Consider the following 25,321-nt stretch of genomic DNA (forward strand, 5'->3'; position numbering starts at 1 on the left):
TTAGTTCTCTATGCATTTATTGTAAAAAACAACACAAAAAACCCAACAGTAATCATAATATTTAACAAAAGGCACCATTTATATTCTTTATATCTCAGTAACATTTCAATTTTGCAATTTTTATTTGATAAAAAAGGTTGAAGATGTATTGGAAAATTCTGCACTTGGGAAACCATGTGCAAGCAAGTTACTTCTAAAACTACAAACAACTAAAACATGTGCTAAAAAATATACAATTTGAAAATATACATTTCCAGTCTATGCAAATGTTGTAAATATTTGGGATATTACTAACATCTGCAGCTACTGGCATTCATTTTGCAATAAAACACAAGCAGAAATATGAAATTGAGCCAAATTAAATTTCTGGATCTTAAATATTTTTCTGTTGAACCACTACGGTCAAGTTCAACAGAGCTAGATGTTTTCCACAGCCCTGCCATGAATCAAAAGGTTGTGGCACACCTAAACGGCGAATTGTGCTCAACCCTACAATGGTTACAGGTTCTACATCTTTGGGTTTGTTCAGATGGAAAATGTGTGCTTAGACCGCAGTTAAAGGGTTAAGGTGACATACATTTTACAACTAGGAAATAACTACAAAATAGAAAAATCTGCCATTTCATAGATTAGTGAAAGGTATACGTTTCTGTGGAGTATTTTTGCTCTGCTCAAATTTAAATCAAATGTTCAGCAACTCCATCAGATAACACATGGCAAAATAAATGACAAAAAGTTTTTGAAAGAGTAAACATACATTTTAAAGTACGTACATTGCTGGAATGTTAATTCATTCAACACATAAAATGATCACATACACCACAACTAAATCATTTCTATAGAAAATAGAATAACTTTAGGGTTCAATATCAAATCCTAGCCCACAGGCATGTACTCAAGCACAAGTTGTTAAGGACGCAGCAACACGTGATGTTACATGTAAAACAAGCCATTGAGCGATGGCAGGCACAATCTAAGATCAGGACATTCACTCAAGCCCGGGATATGGAGGACATTTTCTCAAAACAGGGTTGCAACGGATTTATCAGTTGTGCTTCGCTTATGAAATACATGAGCTAGGAACAGTACTATTGGACATAAAACTTAGAATATAAAACATACATTCTATAAAGGGAGTGTTTTCTAAATACAAATGTATGCAATTGATTAAAATCTATTACAAAGTGTTCTGCGAAGTATCCATATCATATACATCTTAAAACTGCATGTGCTTGAAGGAATTAAACTTGAGTATTGATTTTGGCAAGTTAAGTTAAAATGCATTGTTACAGAAGAACGTTAGATACATTTGATCAAGGCAGTTTCATAGCTACAGTTCGTTACAAATAGGACTGGAGAAGATGGGGTGGCATTTCAGCGACCAAACAGACAGCGTTTTACATTTGCTAATTATATTAGAAAAGTTTTTTGTTTTTGCCTGTACTGCTTAACTTCCCTCATAGTTCATGTAGTCCACATGCTGGTCAAGCAGCTGGAACGAGTTATCACCGTCCACTGCTGTATCCTGGGAAGAACTGGTTGAGAATGGCTTGGAGGGGTTTGTTGACACTCATTGGGTTGTTTTTGCCCAGATCGTGCCTGCATGCTGGGCAAGAGTACACCTCTGCCTTGAAAGACCGCTGAAGGCATTCCTAAAATAAATGAAAAATGCACCTTTCAATACCTCTTGCTAAATTTGTATTGCTCTTTATGGAAGGAAAGGAAAAATCTCAGTGCAAGGCTAACAAAGATCAACTTACCCTGCAGACATTGTGTTGGCACTCAGTGGTGATAGGTTGAAATACCACTTCTTGGCAGCATATACACAAGAAAACCTCCTCGACTTTGCTCAGGAATTTCTGGAAATGCAAAAATAACTGTTAAGTACCTAGTACCCAAACCATAGTAAGTGAGGAGATTGAGACATTAAGAAGCTGAAAAACAAAAAGTATTTTTATGCATGCCATTTCCTCCTGGTTGCTAAAATTCTGATAGTTAGCCTAATTTCAGTTTGTGACAAAACAAGCAAGTATAATGTAGCGAGCAGGGGTCTCCAACAGGTAGATCCACCTTATTTTTCTCCCCCATTTTATTCCATCACAAACTGTCATATACATAAAGCTCCCGGCTACTTTCCAAACATATCCACATTTCCATTATCCAACCCCTGGTTAGCCACTATTGGCTTAAAAAAGCTAACCGTAACAGTATCTGCATGTCTGTTTGGTGCGCGCATTTGTTTACCACTCCTTTTGTAGCCAGTTAGCAATGCTAATGATAACCGTCTTGTGGGCAGACAAACTTTCCCCAAAAACATTAATATTTTTGATTTAACCTTTATTTCAATATGGCAAGTCAGTTAAGAACAAATGTATTTATAATGACTGCCTACACCGGCTAAACCCGGACGACGCTGGGCCAATTGTGTGCCGATCTATGGGACTCCCAATCACGCCCAGTTGTGATAAAGCCGGGATTGGAACCAAGGTGTCTGTAGTGACGCCTCTAGCACTGAGATGCAGTGCCTTAGACCTCTGCGCCACTTGAGCGCCTTAATTAAATGTTAACTGCAGAGTAGGCTTACTTGAGAACTATATTATGATTATTTGTATCCACTGGGCGGCCTTTGGTTTTACAAACTCTGCTATGACGTGACGCCCAACATAAACATCAAAACCAACACATTCCTCTCTTTCTAGATTCGCAATTAAAGGGGAATTACACAAAGCCAAATGTATTTGTTTTTACAGACCCCAAAATTGTCTTTTGATGTAATTTAAGCATTTGACATGGACTCAGAACATCCATTTGTTGATCCTCTACAAATGAGTAAAATGTTTATCCCAAACCACAAAAAATAATAACAAGAAACTGATGGGGCCTGTCAGGCCAAATATGGATAATTAACCATTATAAAAAATTTTAAAAAACAAGGTTGGAGACCCCTGGTGTAGAGAATCATTGTACACCATATCTAAACTGCTGTGAAATATATTTTCCATAACCAGTTATTGTATTTTCAGCTTGTGTACAAAACAGAAAGACAGCATAGAAATAGTGCATATAGAACAGATCTACTGCTTCTTAGACTTCATTTAAATGAGAACGACAGATCCAAGACAATTATTTCCATGCAAATTTAGTCACCCTAAAAAAGTGACATATTGGACATTTTACAGGGTGATCCATGTCGCTCTACCTGCATGCTTTAATACACCACCACCTAAGCTTATATTGGTGTAGTGATGAAGATAATCAAAAGAACCAGCATTACAAGGTTCGCATTAGTGTTCTACAGATATCCGTATCGCAATACTAGGAAGAAAAGGAAATAAAGCAGACTTAATTACTTGAACAGTCCTAATGATGGAAAAAAACTGCCTTATCACCCAGTCACATGTTTATTTCGCAAGCTATAGCACACAATATTTTACATAAGGAACATAAGAGCTTAGATTGCTTTGTTAAGGAAAATCTGGTCTAGTAGTATAGTGGCACATGTATCGTGATAACCCTAGTTCAGATGGTCACAACAAAGACCAATTGGCTTTGCATTGGCATAAATTCCAATAATGTGAAATCTGGAAAGGCTTTTCTTACCGGGCCAAGGTCCAGAGACTCCATGGCTTCGTCCCACACCTTCCTGTTGGGCTCGTCGTCCTTGATCCAGTCCTTCTGTTCTTTAGTCAGTTTGTAAGCCTCCAACTTCATCTTCTTGGGAGTGCCCTTAGCTGGCGATGACTTCTCTTCAGCTTCTGCAACAAAAACGCCACCAGTGTGTCAGAAGACATGTTAAATTATTATATTAAAACATTTGCAGCTGTATTCGCAGTTGGAAATCTGAACTCTACCAGTGTCTTGTGTGGTTAAAGATAATTATAGAGCTACTTTAAAGAAGTCACTCACCATTAGACTGAGACTTTCTTTTCCGCTTCCCTTTGGTGGGTGTTTCAGTTACCTCCTCGTTCTCCTTCTCCTTGTTCTCCTTCTCCTTCTCCTTGGCAGCCTGGGCTTCCAGATAGCCTTCTGGATACTAAAACCAAACATATTCCTCAAAACAAGAGCTTAAATTGCATAATAACCTGAGCTACAGTTAATACCTGGTTGCAAAAAAACTCACATTCACCTAATTTCAGTTAGTCACAAAACAAGAAATGTATGTGAATCATGGTACAATCTAAACCGTTGTGTGGTTGGGATAAACAATATTATTAGAACAAATATTTAAATTCTATAAAATTATAGTTATGACGATATTGATATTTGACTCCAAGTACCAATTTGCAAAAAAATAAATAGCTAGGTAGCGTGGGCTATACCTGCGTCAAAGTTCTCATCCTGTAGCTTGTTCACCATCTTTTTAAATAGTTAGCGAACATGTTCAGTACTTTTACTACCACGACTGGTCAAAAGTAATTCTCTGCAGCAGACAGGTGAGTGTATTTTCTTTTTGATACACCACCCTGTTCAATTTATCACTCCTACAGACAGTCGCATGACCGTGTCTTGCTACAAAGCAGAGGCATTCAGTTATTGTTCGATTAAAACACAAGAGTGGACAAAGCGAGTCACCTAAGAGACATTGAGCGTGATATGATCGTCTGTGCCAGGTGCGCCGGATCCAGCATCTAAGAAATGGCCACCCTCCTGACCTTTTCACGCACGACAGTAGCTAAGGTTTACCGATTAATGGTGCGACGAACAAAAAAAAACTCCAGTCAGCAGCAGTCCTGTGAGCATAAACAGCTCGTTGATGAGAGCGGTCGAAAGAACGGCAAAAGTTGTGCAAGTTAACAGGCGGGCCACAAACCAACAAATTACGGCACAGTACAACGGTGCTTTGCAAAACGGCATCTTGGAACACGCAACCCGATCCTTGTCACGGATGGGCTATTGCAGCAGAAGACCACAACGGGTTCTACTCCTATCAGATACAAACTAAAAAGCGGCTCCAGTGGGCACATGATCACTAACACTGGACAATTGAGGAGCTGAAAAAAGTTGCCTGGAACATGACCGCGTTCCTTGCGCATTCACAGCCATATAAGGAGACATTGGAAAACAGCGCCTTCAAAATCTGGGGCATTTCCGGTTTGAAATTTCATCTTGGTTTCGCCTGTAGCATCAGTTCTGTGGCACTCACAGATAATATCTTTGCAGACTTGGAAACGTCAGAGTGTTTTCTGTCCAAAGCTGTCAGTTCAGTTTACTTGAGTGGCTTGCGCAGTCCCCAGACCTCAACCCAATAGAGTATCTTTGGGATGAGATGTTCACAGCATGCCTGTACCGCCATTCAATCTGCAGCAACTGTGCGATGCCACAGCATCAGCATGGACCAATATCCCGGTGGAACATTTCCAACACCTTGTAAAATGCCCTGAAGAATTCAGGCTGTTCTGGAGGCAAAGGGGGGGTCCGACCTGGTACTAAGAGGTGTGTACCTAATAAATGTTTTGAACACCAAATCACAAAACATATCGGCACCTAAGTATTGTTATGTCTCTTCAAAAAAATATATATATATATATTTTTCAGCTGGTGTACAAAACCGAAAGACACGCTTACATTTTTTAAAATTAAGACTTGCTATCAATGAGATCTATAACTCACATTTCTATGTAAATTGTGTCAGGTCGCCGAAAAAGCTACATAATAGACAATCCATGTCGCTTTACCTGCATGGTGAGTCCCAGTTTCTTGATGCGTTCCTTGCCGTCCCGGGTCCATGGCGCTGGCTCGTCATCATTTCGTTTAAGCAGATACCTCCAGACGAGGAAGCCAGACTTGCCCTTCTCTGGCCAGTATTTCACCACCTGGAAAAGAGACAGGCATTTTGTTTAGTCAGCATGGAACGGAGATGCCATTTACACTTGGTATTAAAATGTGACTAATAGAGACAAGACATAATGACAACCGACAAAGATTAATTTTATTAATATATAAAAATAAAAAATCAGGATAGAACAGCAGCTTCTGGTAAGAAAAAGGGTGGCGTTAATGCACATTTGTAAACAAAAGCTTGTGCACGATATCTAAGGAAGTCTCAAGGTTTTGCTCGCCTGAGGTAGAGAATCTCGTGATAAGCTGTAGACCACACTATTTACCAAGAGAGTTTATCTATATTTCTCATAGCTGTTATTTACCACCACAAACAGATGCTGGAACTGAGACCGCACTCAATGAGCTGTATACGGACATAATCAAACAGGAAAACGCTCACCCAGAGGTGGCGCTCCTAGTGGCCGGGGACTTTAATACATGGAAACTTAAATCCGTTTTACCTCATTTCTACCAGCATGTTCAATGTGCAACCAGAGGGGGAAAAGAGAGAAAAAGCTCTCCCTCACCCTCCATTTGGCAAATCTGTCCATAATTCCATCCTCCTGATTCCTGCTTACAAGCAAAAATGACAGCAGGAAGCACCAGTGACTGTCAATACAAAAAAAGTGGTCAGATGAAGCAGATGCTAAGCTACAGGACTGCTTTGCTAGCACAGACTGGAATATGTTCTGGGATTCATCCGATGGCATTGAGTACACCACATCAGTCATTGGCTTCATCAATAAGTGCATCGATGACGTAATCCACAGTGACTGTACGTACATACACCAACCAGAAGCCATGGATTACAGGCAACATCCGCACTGAGCTAAAAGGGTAGAGCTGTTGCTAACCCGGAAGCTGATAAAAAAAATCCCAATATGCCCTCCGACGAACCATCAAACAGGCAACGCGTCAATAAAGGACTAAGATTGTATCATACTTCACTGGCTACGATGCTCAGCGGATGTGGCAGGGCTTGCAAACTATTACAGTAAGCAAGACCTTTAAACAGGTCAACTGATTACCAGGACATGTACTCCGAACATCCGTTGACAACCTGGCAAGTCTCTTCACTGACATTTTCAACCTCTCCCCGTCTTGAGTCTGTGATACCAACATGTTTCAAGCAGACCAACACAGTCCCTGTGCCGAAGAATACTGAGGTAACCTGCCTAAATGACTACCAACCAGCAGCACTCACGTCTGTAGCAATGACGTGCTTTGAAAGGCTGGTCATGGCTCACATCAGCACCATCATTCCAGAAACCCTAGAACCACTCCAATTTGCATACCACCCCAACAGATCCACAGATGATGCAATCTCTATTGCACTCCACACTGCCCTTTCCCACCTGGACAAAACAAACACCATAGTGCCAAGCTTCCTGCCATCCAGGACCTCTATACCAGGCAGTGTCAGAGTAAGGCCTTAAAAATTGTCAAAGACTCCAGCTACCCTAGTTATAGACTGTTCTCTCTGCTATCGCACGGCAAGCAGTACCGGAGCACTAAGTCTAGGTTCAAGTGTTCAAATCAAATGGCTACCCAGACTATTTGCATTGCCCACCCCTTTTACGCTTCTGTTACTCTGTTATCATCTATGCAGTCACTTTAACCTTTTATAACTAGGGGGCGCTATTTTAATTTTTGGATGAAAAGCGTTCAGGTTTTAAACAAGATATTTTGTAACGAAAAGATGCTCGACTATGCATATAATTGACAGCTTTGGAAAGAAAACACTGACGTTTCCAAAACTGCAAAGATATTGTCTGTGAGTGCCACAGAACTGATGTTACAGAAAAAACCCAGATAAAAATACAATCAGGAAGTGCCGCATTTTTTGAAACCACCTCATGGCAATGACTCCTTATATGGCTGTGGAGGAGCTAGGAGTCAGCTTACCTTTTCCACGTTTTCCCCAAGGTGTCTGCAGCATTGTGACGTATTTGTAGGCATATCATTGGAAGATTGACCATAAGAGACTACATCTACCGGGTGGTCGCTTGGTGTCCTCCGTCGCAATTATTGCATAATCTCCAGCTGCAGTATTTTTCCGTTTGCCTCTGATGAGAAACCCACTACCAGGAATGATTTTTCATCGAATAGAATTGTGAAAAACACCTTGAGGATTGATTCTAAACAACGTTTGCCATGTTTCTGTCAATATTATGGAGCTAATTTGGAAAAAAGTTTGGCGTTGTAAGTGACTGCATTTTCGGGTTTTTTTCTTAGCCAAACGTGATGAACAAAACGGAGCTATTTCTCTTATACAAATAATATTTTTGGAAAAAATGAACATTTGCTATCTAACTGAGAGTCTCGTCATTAAAAACATCCGAAGTTCTTCAAAGGTAAATTATTTTATTTGAATGCTTTTCTTGTTTTTGTGAAAATGGTGCCTGCTGAATGCTAGGCTTAATGCTATGCTAGGCTATCAATACTCTTACACAAATGCTTGTGTAGCTTTGGTTGAAAAGCATATTTTGAAAATCTGAGATGACAGTGTTGTTAACAAAAGGCTAAGCTTGTGTTTCAATATATTTATTTAATTTGCGATTTTCATGAATAGGAAACGTTGCGTTATGGTAATGAGCTTGAGGCTATGATTACGCTCCCGGATACGGGTTTGGAGTCGCAAGAAGGTGTCTATATCCTGTAAATGTAGTCTCTTTATGGTCAATCTTCCAATGATATGCATACAAATACGTAACAATGCTGCAGACACCTTGGGGAAACGACAGAAAGCGTAGGCTCATTCCTTGCGCATTCACAGCCATATAAGGAGACATTGGAAAACAGCGCCTTCAAAATCTGGGGCATTTCCAGTTTGAAATTTCATCTTGGTTTCGCCTGTAGCATCAGTTCTGTGGCACTCACAGATAATATCTTTGCAGACTTGGAAACGTCAGAGTGTTTTCTTTCCAAAGCTGTTAATTATATGCATAGTCGAGCATCTTTTCGTGACAAAATATCTTTACCATACTTGAGACGCAGACGTCTCAAGTATGCCCCTGGAAATGCAAATGCGCTACGCTAAATGCTAAATGTACTCGTTACAACTCAATCTTTGATCAAAATTCACAAGCAGGGTATTGAATTAAAGCTACACTCGTTGTGAACCTAGCCAGCAAGTCAGATTTTTAAAATGCTTTTCGGCGAAAGCATGAGAAGCTATTATCTGATAGCATGCACCCCCCAAAATGCCAGCTCGACACGTAAACAACAGATTTTGCGGTAGCCGGCGCTACCCAAAACGCAGAAATAAAATATAAAACATTCATTACCTTTGACGAGCTTCTTTCTTGGCACTCCTATATGCCCCATAAACATCACTATTGGGTCTTTTTTTCGTTTAAATCGGTCCATATATACCCAAAATAGCTTTGTATGGGATCTGTGTCATTCAGAAAAAATCATCGTTTTTAAACGCTGCGTAATTTTTTAAAATTAAAAAAGTCGACGATAAACTTTCACAAAACACTTCGAAATCCTTTTGTAATCCAACTTTAGGTATTAGTAAACGTTTATAATCTATCAAAATGATTACAGGGCGATGTCTTTTCAATAGGTCTTCACTTGCAAAAACAATGGCTTCTAATATCTCCCTCAACTGCATCCGGGTGAAGACTGGGAAACTGCAGGTCAGATAGAAGGATTTTCCAACAATTAATTCAATTGAAAATTAGGACAATGGCGCCATCGTGCGGAATTTGTATGAATTTCAGGCAGATCGCCATTAAATTCTGTTCTCTTTTAATAACTGGTGGAAGTGACTTATGGAAATTATTTTTAGCTTTCAGAGAGCAGTTTCTTGCGTTTTTCAATGAAACACACGATCTGTTATAGTCACAGCCGTGATTTAACCAGTTTTATAAACTTCAGAGTGTTTTCTATCCACACATACTAATCATATGCATATACTATATTCCTGGCATGAGTAGCAGGACGCTGAAAAGTTGCGCGATTTTTAACAGAATTTTCGAAAAAGGAAGGGGTAGAAGTAAGAGGTTAAAACGGGAACGTTTTTTTTATCCAAAAATTAAAAGAGTGCCCACTAATGCATAACTGGTTAACCTTGTGACTAGGGGGCAGTATTTTCATTTTTGGAAAAATAACATTCCCGTAGTAAACGGGATATTTTGTCAGGACAAGATGCTAGAATATGAATATAATTGACAGCTTAGGATAGAAAACTCTAAAGTTGCCAAAACTGTACAAATATTGTCTGTGAGTATAACAGAACTGATATTGCAGGCGAAAGCCTGAGAAAGTGGTCACATGATGGCTCTCGCGTAAAATACAGAGGTAGCCATTATTCCAATCGGTCCTACTGAAAAACCAATTGTCCCGGTGGATATATTATCGAATAGATATTTGAAAAACACCTTGAGGATTGATTATAAACAACGTTTGCCATGTTTCTGTTGATATTGTGGAGCTAATTTGGAATATTTTTCAGCGTTTTCGTGACTGCAATTTCCGGGCGAATTCTCAGCCAAACGTGAAGAACAAACGGAGCTATTTCGCCTAAAAAAATAATATTTTTGGAAAAAATGAATATTGGCTATCTAACTGGGAGTCTCGTGAGTGAAAACATCCAAAGCTCATCAAAGGTAAACAATTTAATTTGATTGCTTTTCTGATTTGTGACAAGGTTGCCTGCTGCTAGCTGGACAAAATTCTATGCTAGGCTATCGATAAACTTACACAAATGGCTGTAAAGCATATTTTGAAAATCTGAGATGACAGGGTGATTAACAAAATGCTTAGCTGTGTCTCAATATATTTCACTTGTGATTTTCATGAATAGGAATATTTTCTAGGAATATTTATGTCCGTTGCGTTATGCTAATTAGTGTCAGTCGATGATTACGCTCCCGGACCCGGGATGGGGAGTTAGGGGTTAACTGACTTGCCTAGTTAAATAAAGGTAAAAATAAAAAAAGTGACATAACATTTTATTTTCATTTAGTTCTTTTCTCATCCCAGGAATTCACGGTATTACCAGCATAGCACACAAGGGGGCGCTAAAAAAGCCCATTGGGACTTACCTGAATGCTAACAAAATTACCAACGAATAGTGAAATCACAGCCACTGTTAGCTAAATGCTAACGAGCAAACACTAACAAATTAATTTCAAAGACAGGCAAAGCCAGCTCAGTTATAAAAGCAAAGCTAGTAGCTACCAAATGTAATTGTCAGTGAGTGTGGACATTTACAAGTGAAAGTGAATGAGAAATTGTGCAAATGAATAAAGTTATGCTGTTCTGAAGAAGAAAAAAGAAAAACACTAGCAGGAAGCACAGGGAAGAAATCCAGAGCTCTTTGACTTCTGGCAGAAAGTCATAAGATATCTGACAGCAAACATTTAATAGTGAATTGAATTCAACAGAGACTCGCCGATGGCTATAGAACGCTATGGACCAGATCCCGCCGTGCTATTTACAAACATTTTACTGGCTCAACTGTTCTGGGGAACTACGGTAAGCTTCATATTGTAAAGTAATGTGACAGGTGAAATTAAGAACGAACCTGCTTCATCTCTACGTACTGCACAAGGTATTAACTTAACGTACCTTCAAATATTAAAATATATTAACTTCAAATAATTAGGTGACGGCCAAATACCCCAGTATACTGCCCAAGCCTAATGGAACTTAATTTCACATGAAACATAAAAAAACTGGAATTCCCACCTTGTAAATTCCGTCGTATCGGTTGCCATCTTCCGGGCTGAACTTGCTGTGTTTGCGGCCCTTGGAGCTGCGCACCACCCTGACCGGCTTGCCTGCCTTCCAGTCTTTTGCCGTGGCCCCATCCTTCTCGTTCACCGATGCGTTGCAGTTCAGAGCCAGAGCCCTGGGTCACAGGCAAATTAAGATTGAGTCTCATTTGAATGAATCAAATTGTGGACTGCAGTGAATCATCAAATAAACACTCACAGTTTAAACATAAGACGTGTCCTATTTGAATCATTGCATTCTAGCAAATCAATAAAAAAGGTGAATTGTTAGAACAAGTAATGACTGTTAAAAACAGTCACAAACCAGTGCTCAAAAGAGGCATAGACATGCAAAGCCAATAAGCCCGGCCATCGGAATATCCCCAATATCCCCCTCATACAAAACTACTGCATCACCCATACATACACAAGGTTAGTGGCTTGGGAAAGAGTTGTCCTGGTCCGCTGAATACATGTAGGAGAGAAGATTGCTCCCCCAATGCAGAGGTAACCACACTTCACTGTAGCACAGATATGGAGACCAGGGAGAGCTACACAAGCATCCGTGGGTGTTCTCTGTGCAAAGAGATCTGATTAGTTTTGCTTACCAACCTGTTCATATTGGTGAGCTTCTGATCACACGACTGTTCGGCTGTCCTCTTGTTGCCAGACAGATCTCGCCCTCCAGAGCCGGTGTAGGTGAACTCGTTGCCGTCATCCTGGGACCAATTGAAAACCAGCGTTAGTGCAGTGACCTTTCATGCTTATGGTGTTCCATCCCTGCAGCTACAATGTTGGGCGTGGGGAGGGGGGGCTTGTAATAGATGTACATGTGCACCACAGGTGGCACCTTAATTGGAGAAGACTGGTTCATAGCAATGGCCGGAATGGAATAAATTGAATGGTGTCGAACAAACATGTTTCCATGTGTTTAATACCATTCACGCCATTATTATGAGCCGTCTTCTCGTCGGCAGCCTCCTGTGATGTGCAATATGGAAGATAGTCTAAATACCTGGTCGTCTTCATAGCCCCCAGCCAGCACTAAGGAGTAAGCTCCATCGTTGCTCCTCCCGTGTATCCCAGCAACATGTGGCCTGTGGCAACCAGACTCACTCACCTGCCAAAACAAAAACAGAGGAGCGAAAATGTCAGCGGACAACCTACCAGGACCTAGTCATTGAAAAATTATTTTGGTCAAATTATGTTCATTTTTTGGGGGTACATTATCCCAAAAAATACTGCCGTTATCGCTTTCCTTTTCAGCCTACTGCAAAAAGGCAGCAACTCACCTGGACCCTGAACTTCCAAATACTTCCGACCGGGACGCCAGGGACAGGGCCGTAGTGGTTGGAAGGGACAATGGTGCACTGCTTGCTGCGGCCAACACAAGCCATGCCCTGATAGGAGAAGAGGTAGTGTAAAAACACAGGAATGTACTCAACTAACAACAAATCTATGCCATGTTTAGAAGTGTGACAGTGGCCGTGTCTGAAATCTAGCTTGCCTACTTAAATTGTATACTAATTGTACAAAATTATTTAGAACACTGTTTAGTAAAAACAAATGGAGTACGCAACAAATATCAGCATACTAAGCTCATCCTACTGAGAATGCATCATTAATGCTCAATTGCGTTGATTCCCGCAATTCTTTCAGTTTAGCACAGCGCATCCCCTCGCCTGTTGTCAGACACACGTGGGTCTCAAACAAGGATTCTCTTCCTCAAGAGTGTGTAACGAATTCAACTAGATGAAAAGCCGGATTGTGTATGACCACCTGGCATTTAAAATGTAAATTTTTGAAAATGTCACATACTATAAAACGTTATTTTTTCACATACTCAAAATGCCTACTATTTAGAAAGCAAGTACAGTTATTCAGACAATGTACTTTTTCCCACTAAGAGGTACGCCCACAGCACCATTTCTAAAAGCCCTTACCTTTCCCCAGTCCCTCTGGCTGGTTGAGCTGGCGGACGCCATCTTGGATTTCTTCTTGCTGTCCTTGAGTTTCTCTCCTGCTAGCACCACCTCACTAGCATCGTTGCGGCACTCAGGACAATACCTAGAGGTATTGAAATAAATACAGATCAGAACAAGCAGGCAACAACAGAACAGCCAAAATGTGTGATGCAATTTCAAAACCACTGCATCACACATGTGGAGAGTTAATAGTGGCAAAGGAAAGAGTTGTGCTGGTCCGCTGAATACAGCTCCACCAATGCAGTGGAAACAGAACACACTTCACTGTAGCACAGCTTTGGAGACCAGGGAGAGCTACACAAGCATCCATGGGTGTTCTGACAAAAAGTCATTTGGACAGTACACCAATGACTTGTGCTCACGATAGAAAGCTGATAAAGCTCGACTCAAAATGGCCAAATCAAAGCAGCTTGAAGAAACCATCACTTTCTCACCTCAAACTCCAATTAGAGACAGTTTAAGTGCCATCTGACGCATTGGTATGACTATGACCATCACATAAGCAGCACTAGAAGCTGGCAACGGCCAGACGGACAGAATACCAGCCCAGACTGTACTGTAGTTTAGACCAATTTGTGTTTACAAACAGACTTCAAGAACGGTACCAAAAAGCTCTGTAGCAGGATCGCTTGTGCTAAGGTCGGGAGCTTGACAAACTTAAAGATTCCACTCAAACTCTTCAGGTTTTGGTTTCATTAGTCCACTGTTGATACGGTCCTAAAAATGTTTTGCACGTCAGCAATCAAGTGTAAAGATACTGTGACACCTTATGTATTATGAAAGGTCTGTATGCTGCATTTTGAATGTTATATATTTTGTGATTCTCTCAAATGTTCTGTCGATTCCCAGGGTCATTTCATGTTTTCATTTGCATTTGAGCCATTGCCGTTCAAGCAGGCAGAAATACAGCCGGTATGGGGAGTTTTGCATCATATGACGCAAAAGACATCACGCTGGCTATGAGAATTAGCATTTTGAAAGTTCTACATCTTGAAAACTAGATTTGCTGACATGCAAACATTTTGGGACTGTATCAACAGTGGACAATTTTGAAATTGCATCTGATCGTATCCACTGCTTTTTCTGAAGCCCGGAACCTGCGCGCAACTTTTCAAGACGCGGCAGGGAAATGGGTCTATACTGACCAGTCGTCGTCATCGGGGAGGCTGGTCAGTCGGGGGTTGAGGCAGTAGATGTGGAATGCCATGTCACACTCGTCACACAGCAGCTGCTTGTCCGGGTCCTGCTTCACGCCACATACATGGCAGTTGCACCAGCGGCAGTTCTTCTTGGGGTCATCTTTGCAGTGTTTGCACTCGGGTCCGTTTGACCCTGGAGAGAGCAGGATCAAAGAGAACGTCAGCCTTTTTACTCATCTTTAAAACAGGTCCTGTAACCCGTACTGTAAGAACTGCACCAGTATACTAGATGTATGCAATTAAGCATACAAAATATGTTACGTACTTTGTAAACCACTAAGACTAAGAGGTTGGTGTGCAGCCATGGCAACTAGCATGCATCTTATGCATCATGAACCTTGTCTACATTAATCCCAGAGTTTCTATGGTAACAATAGCGTCTTGTCCTTTTCTAACATCTGACACCACTGTTAAACTACAGCCTACTTGCAGAGTCTTGGAAATGTTCACAATTTTGCATGTGCTTTACATGCACTCTCATCCTTCATGAAAATCAGTCCGATAAATGCACTCACTGACTCTACACGGGTAACAGACTAGAGATGGACTGTATGTGATGAAATAGAAACTATTGCGTATCATTGTACCGGTGTATTGGGCGAAAGTCAATTATTCAATTATTCACATACAATTAACAGAATTCCGTCGTTTTACAAGATGTAAGCCTCAGCAACAGATAAAACATTACATTTCAAATGTGTTTTGTGTGTCAAGCCTCGAAATCAGACAAACACACGCATCATAATTAGGCACACCTCAATTCTTCTGCATGAAATTGCGCAAACTCCAAAACATGTCGCGGTGCATGTTGGGATAGCACTTTGCTCTGGAGCCTGCAGCCTTGCTGGCATGGTCGAAGTGGCTATTGGAGAGTGTAATTAGCCCCTAGACCTTCAGCTTTGGGACACTTGTGCATATGGCGGAGGTGCGATCGAACGCACAAATGGAGGGCCGAGGGGGAAGGGAAAGGGGGTGATTTGGTATTCAGATATTGCTTCTTTTCAGGAGATCAACGATCATAGAAAGCCGTCAGATCCCTTGCATGTCTTCACTCAAACTTGACAATTAGAGACCGGGAACAATTTAATGCATCTCAATAGGAAATACTGCTTTTTACACATTGTAGGAACCTAATATTCAACAAAGTACTTTGTACTCAATGAAAGGTATTCGTAGCAACATTTTAGCTTTTATAATTCCTTTCTAGGGCTTCAAAAGTAGCTTGAATTCATATAGGCCCAAATACAGGCTGTATCTCAATCAATTCTTATTTTTATATCTGGTACTCCTAAATTGTTGTGCTCCTAACTTTAAACTGCTACCAATTACATTTTATTTAAAGCCCTGCAAACAGCTCCAACTTACTTTTCAATGGGCTATCAGATCCCGCTCCGGATCCATCCAAGGCTCCAGGCTCCTCGATTTTGTAGATCTCAGTCAAGAACATGATGCGACAGTCGTTTAGGGAGTCACCGGCAACCCTGAAATAAACATGAACTCTAGGTATACCCTTCATGGTCCTAATATGCAAAACAATTATATAAAATGGCAAAACTTTGACATTAACATAATGCTAAAGTACAAACCATACGGTGTAGATGTATCAATACTGTATAACAAGTCATCTATGAATTTCAACAAATCATTAGAACACACCATACAATCAGATGAGTCACTGAACTCCTTTAATGCCATTACCATCATGATATGACCCTTTAAGGGGAAGGGGTTTACAGCGGAGACTAACAGAGCCAATTATATTACCCCAGCAGTATTTTGGCGTAGATCTCGTGCACAGTGCGTGTCTCCCTCTTCTTCTGGATCTGGGCGTCGTACCAGTAGCCGCGCTCTTTGGGTTCGTCTGGGTTGAAGTTTACCATGACCACCATGCCCGCCTCCAGCTGGTGCCACTGGTAGACTGTGCGGGCGCGTGGGCGTACATCCTTGGACTGCAGAGGCACCACTCCGTTCTCTGGGTAGCTAGAGAGAGAGACCACACAGACATAGGCAGTGTCAGTATTCAGTTCAGACACACAGCAGGTGCTTCCTACATAATGGGGCTTTTGTAAGATGATTGACATATCGGGAGAGAACAGAAGCAGGTCAAATAAGGTGTTTGAATTCTGAGGGCCTTGACTGCTGGAAACAAACAATGCGAGTAATTGTTAATTTCAATGTTCCTCCGGTTCTTACACTTGTTTTGCTTGCAATGTGGCAGAGCAATGTGCAAATTATCAAGCACAAATGTTCTATTGTTCATTATGGGTAACTGTCAAATGTCACCAATGAGGCATAATGTCTCCAAACAGATCTTTAAAATATGGAATACATGAAGTTCTCACTCTTCATATTTGACATGGTAGTGAATAACTTCCTCTTCGCCGAGTTTAGAGTCAGAGCCCTCTTCCTCTCCAGGTGTCTTTGTGGTCTTTGTAATGTTCACAATCTGGGCCTCAAACCAGGCGCCCATGTTCAAGTCTCTGGCGTCAACAAACTCATTAATCTGAAGAAAAAAAAATGGATATTGTAAAGTGACCCATGCAATGCTACTGTCACGGATTAAACATCTGTATTGCAATTTAAAATTAAGACTTTTCACAATAGATGCAACGCCAATTCAAGAAGGCTCTACAATATTGAAGCAGATTTACCATTTTACATGTATCCAGTTAAAAGCATCCTTTCACTCCATCAAATGATACCAATACAGCAAATATTCATCCTTGTAGAGATGCTCCATGTTTACCTTGTAAAAGCCAAATCCCGGGTCGACCAGGTCTGGTGTGTCTGTTTGGGCAGAGGTTCCGGCTGCTTGCACCTCTGCCTCAGAGTGGGTCGAGCTCTTGTCCGACTCGCTCTGTGCCGAGCCACAGCCAGAGTCAGAGTCAGAGAGCTCGGCTTCTTTGTCCTTGCTCTTGAGGACAGCGGCAGGGGGCGTAGCCTGTCTAACAAGGAGCTGCACTATATCATTCAGCCCCACGTTGTAATCAAAGATGGTGTGGCTGTCCTCCATCTGGGATCAGACACAGAACATACACATTCAGACATGATCAGTAAGGACCCCAGCAACTCTGTTGTAACTGAATTGAAACAGAAAAGTAGTCATCTGCCACACCTGCTTGCCCCGGTAAAAGAGCCTCTGTCTTTCTGGCTCAACCTTGAAGAGCTCCGAGATCTTGAGGCGCAGTTCATCCACCTTGGTGAGCTTGGACAGTGAGTCAATCCGATGAGTCTCCTTGCCATCCATGGTGCGCACTTGAATCCACATTGCAGCTGCCCTGTGCAGAAAGGAGCCAAACTGTGGGTTAACAGCAGCATGGCATCTAATACACTCGAGTTGAAAAAGCAGTGTCGTTCAATGTTTCTCCACTTCTTTCCTTTGAGTACTGTATTACTGTGCCAACTATTGATTAATACCATTGACCAAGTGGATCAATGTCAGTAAAGAAAGGCTTCCAAGTAATTTCAATTCCCAATGACAAGGCAAATCAACATTCAACAAACATGCCATACTGATTTTAATACAGTGTGGAAAACTGGATTACTAAGCCACTCCTACCCCTTTTAAATGCAGCTACTGCAACCCCATCCTTGTATCAAACAAACAATGTGGCTTCACTTCCTGACAATGTTAAGCACACTGTTTCAACACATTAACTGCCAATTTATGCTTGACCCAAAAATGGCTTTGTATGGAGGGTGTGACAATTGTGGAGCCTCCGGAGGCATGCAGAGGCCAAATTGAGCTGCGTACCTCATCTCCGTGCGCCTCTGAGATTTCTTAATGCGGAGGGCTCCGTATAGCTCCGCATTGACATGATTGGTTGACGATGGGTGGGGGCGGGAGGTCGGGAATAAACACAAACTCACTTCCTTGACAACAGCGCTGCTGTGCAAAACACAAGTCCTATGGATGCCCTGACTTCTGCACCATAAACTCTGCAAGGCCAATGCACACGTCAGATTGACCACGCAGCGCACAATTCTCCCAGCGTCGTCCGGGTTAGGGTTTGGCTGGGGGAGACCGTCATTGTAAATAAGAATTTGTTCTTAACCGACTTGCTTAAAAGTCACAATTTTTTTTATTTTTTTTTAAAAACATGTGTAGATAGTACATTTTATGTTTTTAATATATCAAACTTTGTACATATTGATTTTGACACATTAAACTGTTTTGACATTGGGCTATTTATCTAAATGTCTTGTCAACGGGAAGCAGCGGCAGCAACATTTAACTTAGGTTTTAGGACTATAAATTGAACGTTAACATTTCCAAATGGTACTGTACTTCAATCTGGTAAAAAAATATTTTCAAAAAACATACTGTGACACATTTTTATGATACCTGAAATCACCAAAACGGACTTGCCCTGCCTAAACATAACTACTGACTCGAAACTACAACATAAGCTAAGTACAGCGTACACTACATGATTTTGGGACCCTACTCGGGGCACAGCAATCTCTGGTTCATTCAGCCATTCCTATGGGGTAAATGAATGAGAAAATGGGGTTTTGGGATAAACGCTGAAAATAAGGTCTGAGGTTAACACATGCTTAGATCTTATAGGTTTTGTTCTGAGATATTAGTCAGTTAACATGACCTTTATGAAGCCTTTGTGCATGTTTTGATTACAAATGCTTCAAAATTCACAAGTGACACTAGCTGATGATCTCATAGTACAAAACTTAAGATCTCCTAAGCCGGTGTTTACCACAGACCTGATCAACAATAAAAACATTAAGTTCCCCATAAGAATTGACCAACGAGCCGTGGTGGAGTTGACGTCTTTTTGTAGGCACTATTACTATTGGTGGTGAGAGCTCGCCAGAGAAGAAGCCAGTGAAATGACGTTTCGCAACACACAGAATGTGTAGACTTGAGCATGAGCGATGACAAACTCAGGGCCTTAAATAAACGGTTTGGTCCACCAGCCACTGTGGCAGGTAGATAAAATATATACATTCTACCAGCCACGCAGATCTTTAAACCAGGCAAAATATTTTGCACCAAACTAAAAAGAATGATCAAACATTGTAATGTTTCTAAAACAAGAAATCTTGAACAAAAATGTAAAAATCCGAGAAACAGAAGGACAAAGTTTCACTTTGTAAACTTGAGTAAAATACACATTTTATGCCTGTGCGCAACGCCCCCCCAAAAATGATCCGTTCTTCACTGCTCCCCTGCCAGGCAACGTTAACGCGCCCGTTGGGTTGTAGGATTTGTATTTTTATGCCATTAGTCACTATGTAACAAAAACAGCATTTATACTAGGAAGCCAGCTACTGCAGCATTTTTAGTACACTAACTCGCACATGCTCATATTTTACTTTATATTCACAAATGTAATACTTGCACTGTAGAGCCCTGCAAATTGACCACCCGCCAACATGGTGGGTGAAATATACTTTCTTGCACGCCAATAAATAAATCTACCTGCATTTGGCAGGAGTTAATTTTATGCCCTGCTAGTACTAGTAGCCTATGCGCTTGCCTTTAACTAAAGTATCAAAATCGTTACAGCGCTGAAGTTCACAAGCAATGTTAATCAATTCAAAATGTTGGTTAGATGGTGCAACTCTGGCAAGTGTGAATGTCTGACTGAAAACATTTATGAGGCTTGCTTTTGAGCCACATCTCGTTCTAGCTACGCTAACAATGACATTGTTTTTGCGAAACAGCGTAGTATCAAGAATCTTCACAACCAAATTAAGAATCTTGTGGTGGGACCCGTCTGTGCCACATGGTTTAGGAAAGAAAGCCGTTTAATATGAGGCTCAGCGATGTTAAGATTGAAAGTTGTGTAGTGCACACCCAGCATAAGGTATATTTGACAGCCCATTTGTTTTATTTTACATTAGCTAGCGAGCTTAGTGTTCAGCTGGGAGGAGGCTAGTTTCCTCTGGTCAGCTGGTGGCGCTAGGATGGGGCACACACAGGGTTGGAAATTAACACCCGCTAAATGCAGGTAACAGACTAATCATTGGCGCGTAAGAATGTCCATTTCATCAGCCATGTTGGCAGGTGGTCAGATAATTTGGGGACTTTTTTTTTTCTTAAGGTATAAGTTACTTGAATTGACAAGAAAGTCTATTACAGTGTAACTTTATCCTCGTGTTTCTTGGCCAGTTAGGTTTTGTTCACACGGGACACACCAATGCCCAGGTGTCCCATTTTGCTGACGACCCTTGCGGCGCCGCCCACCGACGTCTTAAGGAAAACAAAAGCAAAGAATTCGGCAAGTGGGAGGGATTTATTTAAAAAAAATATCAGCACTGTAGATGCACGAGACAACTTTACCAGCATCATAGCATGACATGAAATATGAGTGATTGATTACACTGTAATAACTAAAGGAAAAAATTATGAACGCACTTAAATTATTAGTGACGTGCAGTCATATTCAGGTGTTATTTGGTACGTCAAACAGTGTTATTTGGCATGTCAAACAGTGTTAAATAGTATATTTTTTTGACACGCAAAGACCCAAACGGTGTTCCATAGAAATCATGATTGAGAATGAAACAGAACAAATGAACAACGAAACAGCAAGTAAGTGAAAGAAATAGGTATTGATTATGTTTTACTGGTAATGGGGACACGTGTAAAAGCCAACAAAATAATGTTTTGGTCAGTGTAGTGTAACCTTTATTTAACTAGGCAAGCCGGTTAAGAACAAATTCTTATTTACAATGACGGCCTACCCCGGACGACGCTGGTCCAATTGTGCGCCAACCTAATTATAAGTAGCTAGCTATTTAAATATCTCAACCAGGGAATTTTATGTATGCTTCAAGAAAGCGCGCCATTTGCTTTCTCGGCTGGTTAGGGAAAGGGGATACAAAAATGCATTCAACCAAAATATGTCTTCTGCATTTAACCCTACCCCTAAATCAGAGAGGTGTGGGGGGCTGCCTTAACATACATGTCGTCGGTGTCCGGGGAGCAGTTGTTGGGCAGAACTGCCATGCTCAATGGCAGATTTTTACACCTTGCCTGCTCGGGATTTCAAATCAGCTCTTAACCGCTAGGCTACCTGCCTATTGGCGTAGCTAGCTATACAAGTGAATATTACAATCTGCAAGTAATATCTCCATAGCTGGCGAAAACAAACAATTTTGCAATTAGCTACCTAGCTATCTTAGTAAGTTAAGCTAATTTAGTTATATGTTAACTAGCTAGTCATACTACCTAACAGCTAATGGGTAGCCATTGAAATTCAGAAGCTAACTAGCTAGAAGCGGCTAGCACCCACACATCTAGTCTGATTAAATCAGGCTGTAACACAGAATTTCTATATAAAACAAATGGCTGCAAAATTGTACCTTACAAGCCAGAACGTTTAAAAATATATAATAATTTTATTCAAACTTATTCCACCTGTTGTGTCTGTGCAGTTTGATCTTCAGCAGCTCAAAATATCTACAGGAAATTATTGTTTACCTGACTTAAGAGAGCCAGTAGGTATGGTTCATATATTGGCACCGAGGTCAAATTAAATTTGGATAGTTGGTTCCCCTCTCATCAATAGCTATTGAACCAAGCATGACATGACCATGAAAATGGTATGTTCTGAATCTGGGGATCGAAACAACGACGTGTGAATTTGATTTTTTTATAAGATTTAAAAAATTGTTCTCCATCCTCCTGATTCAGAATATACAATGTTCATGGCATGCTTGGTTTAATTGCTTTTGACAAGAGAAAACCGAATATCCAATATAACACTAGCCGACTAAACTCCACGGTGAAGTAAGATTGATGAACTCAACTAACGGAGTGGAGCAGAGACCAGGCTTTGTGGAATTAAGCGCAAATGCGCATGTGTCAATTTTATCTCAACAATGAAACAGTTGCAGGGTTCTACGCTGCCTTTAAAATATATTTTTTACAAGGAGCTAAGTTGAAAATGTAAGAGCAAAAATAAAAAGGAGCACAATATTTGAGGTATTAATAATATAAATTGTTAGCAATGAAACATTTTTTCCCCCCTGCGGGCACCCAAATAAAAACAGGAAAATATTTAGGTGCATGTGTTCAAAATGATAGCACTAACAGGCTGACTACACCGCTCGCGTCGAGTGGGCGAGCGTTGCAAAATAAATGTTGAAACCTATATTATTCAATTATTGCACCCACTGTGCATGCCAACAAGCATCTACGTTGCCAAGGGCTAAAATAGAAGTCAGTTCCATTTCTGACGCAGATCACGCTATAAGTCCTGCCTCTACCACCTCATTAGTTAGAAGCAGGTACCCACTTGCCATCTCCTCATTGGTTATACCCACGTGGGGACTGGAAGGAGAGATGACTAGATAAGATTCGGTTGACCGTTTTGTGTGTGGGTTAATTGTCGGAGTAGAGGACCTTGTGCATTTTCGGTAAAATAACTCAATGTTTATATCCCAGGACAAATTAGCTAGCAAGTGCAAGCTAGCTAGCTAAATTGCCATAAAAGTTTTATGCTTTCCAACCGGTCCCCAAATGAATGTAATTGGTTCCGAGTTTGTTTTGATATTTTAACCTGTGTGTCGTGATTGCGTTTGGTGTGGGGGGACAAAATACATTTATGCATGATGGTGCACGTGCGCAGCCGGTTTGGGTTCCATGTAACGTTCATTGAAAAAAAGAAAAGTACTGATTTCAGCAAAGGAAGGCTCTCAACTACAGAGGACAAACATGGGTTCACGGTAAGCATTTCATAATAACATTTTGTTAAAGTATTGACCTTATGCAAATCGATGTAGTCGCAGCTGAATTTTCAAAGCCTGGTCTCTGCTCCATTCTGTTGGTAGCCAATAAAACTCCCCAATTTTCAGTGGAGTTGAGCAGCAACTACTGTGGGCAGACTTTATTTTTTTTTTAAATTAGCAGTCCTTCAATCTTCTCGGTGCAACAGTTGGGACAACGGGACAATTCTGGGTGCAACGCATTTATTATCCCTGGATTGGGGTATGTTTTCCAAGCCAAATCTTGCTGCTGGTTCCGTGGGGTCTTATTCTACACAGGAAACCTGTCCGACCCTAGTGCTGCTGTAAGCAAGCGGATCTGAACTACTGGCTACCTCGGTGCCAAGCCGAACCATATACTGTACCTACAGGATCTCTAAAAAGTTTCATAAAGATTTTTTTCCAGTTGATATGGTCTCATTTCGAGCAGCTGAAAGAGAAACCGCACAGATAACCGGTAATGTAACATTAGAGCGCCGTTTAAATTGATTTATTTAAAATTCTGGCTTGTAGGGAACATTTACGATATCAGGCAATAGTTTCAGCAGTCTGATTTAATCAGGCGGTTCTACACAATTGGTACTTACATAGGTAGTTATAGCCTGATTAAATCAGACTACTGGTGGATGTGGTAATCGACATTGACAGCACACCACGTTACATTAGCCTAGCTACAGTAGCTAGATAACACGACAACATAACGAAGGTTAGTATCTAATACATTGTGGAGTTGAAGTAGCTCGCTAGGTAACCAAATTAAATACTATTACATTGATCACACTGACACGTACCTAGTGAGTAATGTGAAGCATGTAACGTTAACGTTCATTTCCCTCGACAAAGTTTAACTAGAATATTTCGAATTCACCCTACCAAATGTTAGCAAAGTTAACGTTAGCTAGCTTATCCACTGTGCCAAGTTTCAGCCAGCAACTTTCAAAATACCAAACTTGTCAAAGTATAAACATTTATATTACCAGTTTTTTCTTCCAAATGTAGATAATTAAATTACGTTTAGTAAACCGTCAAGCTTAATCCGTACACAACTCCTCTGTATAGACTGCTTTTAGGGGGACTGAATCAATGAGAATCTTCAACAGTGATTCCCCGCCTGCCAAAAAAAAAAACTTTGTTTCACTATTGGCTATTACCACTTCTGATTTGCTCTCTGAGGGGCTATAATGCCTGTCAATCAAAACTGTGTCCGGAGTTTAGCCTCAGCGCGCGAAACCAGGGTCTCTTGTCTTCCGATAATTTGGCGCGAGATTATGTAAATTGCAGTACAATCAAAGACAGAAACCGGACTGTGTTTAACAAAGTTCTATCGCCACATTATGCCTGAGAGAACACCGATCGGAGTTGGACACCACACGATAGATTGCAGAAACTAAAATAGCAGTTTTTGTCAGATCTAACAAAAAAAATGCATAGAAGCCTTGCTCAGCATAGAAAACTGTTTAGCTAGGGATTGCTACAGCCATGTGCTGCTGGCGCGTGATGTTATGCGTCCAGTGTTCCTGTCTCGTAGTTCAGTTTGGCGGGAGAATATCGTGCCAAGTGTGAACACAGTAGTCAGTTGTTGTTCACAGGACGTTATGAGATAAAAGACTAATCAAATTGGACAGTTTACATATCCCATAATCGTTTTTACCTACAATGTTTCTTAATGAAAGTGTTTGTAGACTAACATTTGATGTTGATCGGGATGAGTGTTTGTTGTAGGTTACTACTAGGACAAATAATGTGGCAAGGAAGTACCACCAGGACAAAGTTTAATCTTTTTTTTCTCCTTCTGTTTTATTCTTGATTTTTATGCCTCTCGTCCATCCTAGCACCAAAACCATTCACCATGTCTTAA

The 25,321-nt window shown here is 40.9% G+C and overlaps 1 protein-coding gene across 2 annotated transcripts; it reads right to left on the bottom strand.

Annotated features, from left to right (window-relative positions):
• LOC139408983 (E3 ubiquitin-protein ligase UHRF1) lies at positions 1-24,564 on the bottom strand. 2 transcript variants are annotated; one of them, XM_071153548.1, is made up of 17 exons: positions 24,441-24,564; positions 17,846-18,008; positions 17,477-17,743; positions 17,073-17,233; positions 16,495-16,710; positions 16,096-16,211; positions 14,677-14,863; positions 13,490-13,613; positions 12,839-12,946; positions 12,562-12,666; positions 12,159-12,265; positions 11,521-11,683; positions 5,676-5,813; positions 3,907-4,033; positions 3,601-3,755; positions 1,761-1,859; positions 1-1,652 (listed from the first exon to the last, which is right to left on the bottom strand). In XM_071153548.1, the coding sequence occupies exons 2-17, from the start codon at positions 17,996-17,998 to the stop codon at positions 1,506-1,508; spliced, it is 2,373 nt and encodes a 790-aa protein (XP_071009649.1). In that variant the 5' UTR covers positions 17,999-18,008; positions 24,441-24,564; the 3' UTR covers positions 1-1,505. The 2 variants fall into 2 exon arrangements, with proteins under 2 accessions (XP_071009649.1, XP_071009647.1); XM_071153546.1 differs by lacking the exon at positions 24,441-24,564 and adding an exon at positions 18,485-18,523.
• Between the last annotated feature and the right edge of the window lie 757 nt (positions 24,565-25,321).

This window comes from Oncorhynchus clarkii, chromosome 5 (assembly GCF_045791955.1).
Source record: "Oncorhynchus clarkii lewisi isolate Uvic-CL-2024 chromosome 5, UVic_Ocla_1.0, whole genome shotgun sequence".
NCBI lineage: Eukaryota > Metazoa > Chordata > Actinopteri > Salmoniformes > Salmonidae > Oncorhynchus > Oncorhynchus clarkii.

Bases quoted from the DNA above. Each gene is read 5' to 3' on its own strand.
- LOC139408983 (XM_071153546.1), bottom strand. The intron at 17,234-17,476 runs GTAAACATGGAG...TTTTTTCTTCAG, and splicing joins CGGGATTTGGCTTTTACAAG to ATTAATGAGTTTGTTGACGC. The intron at 4,034-5,675 runs GTAAAGCGACAT...GTTTGGTTTTAG, and splicing joins AACTGGGACTCACCATGCAG to TATCCAGAAGGCTATCTGGA.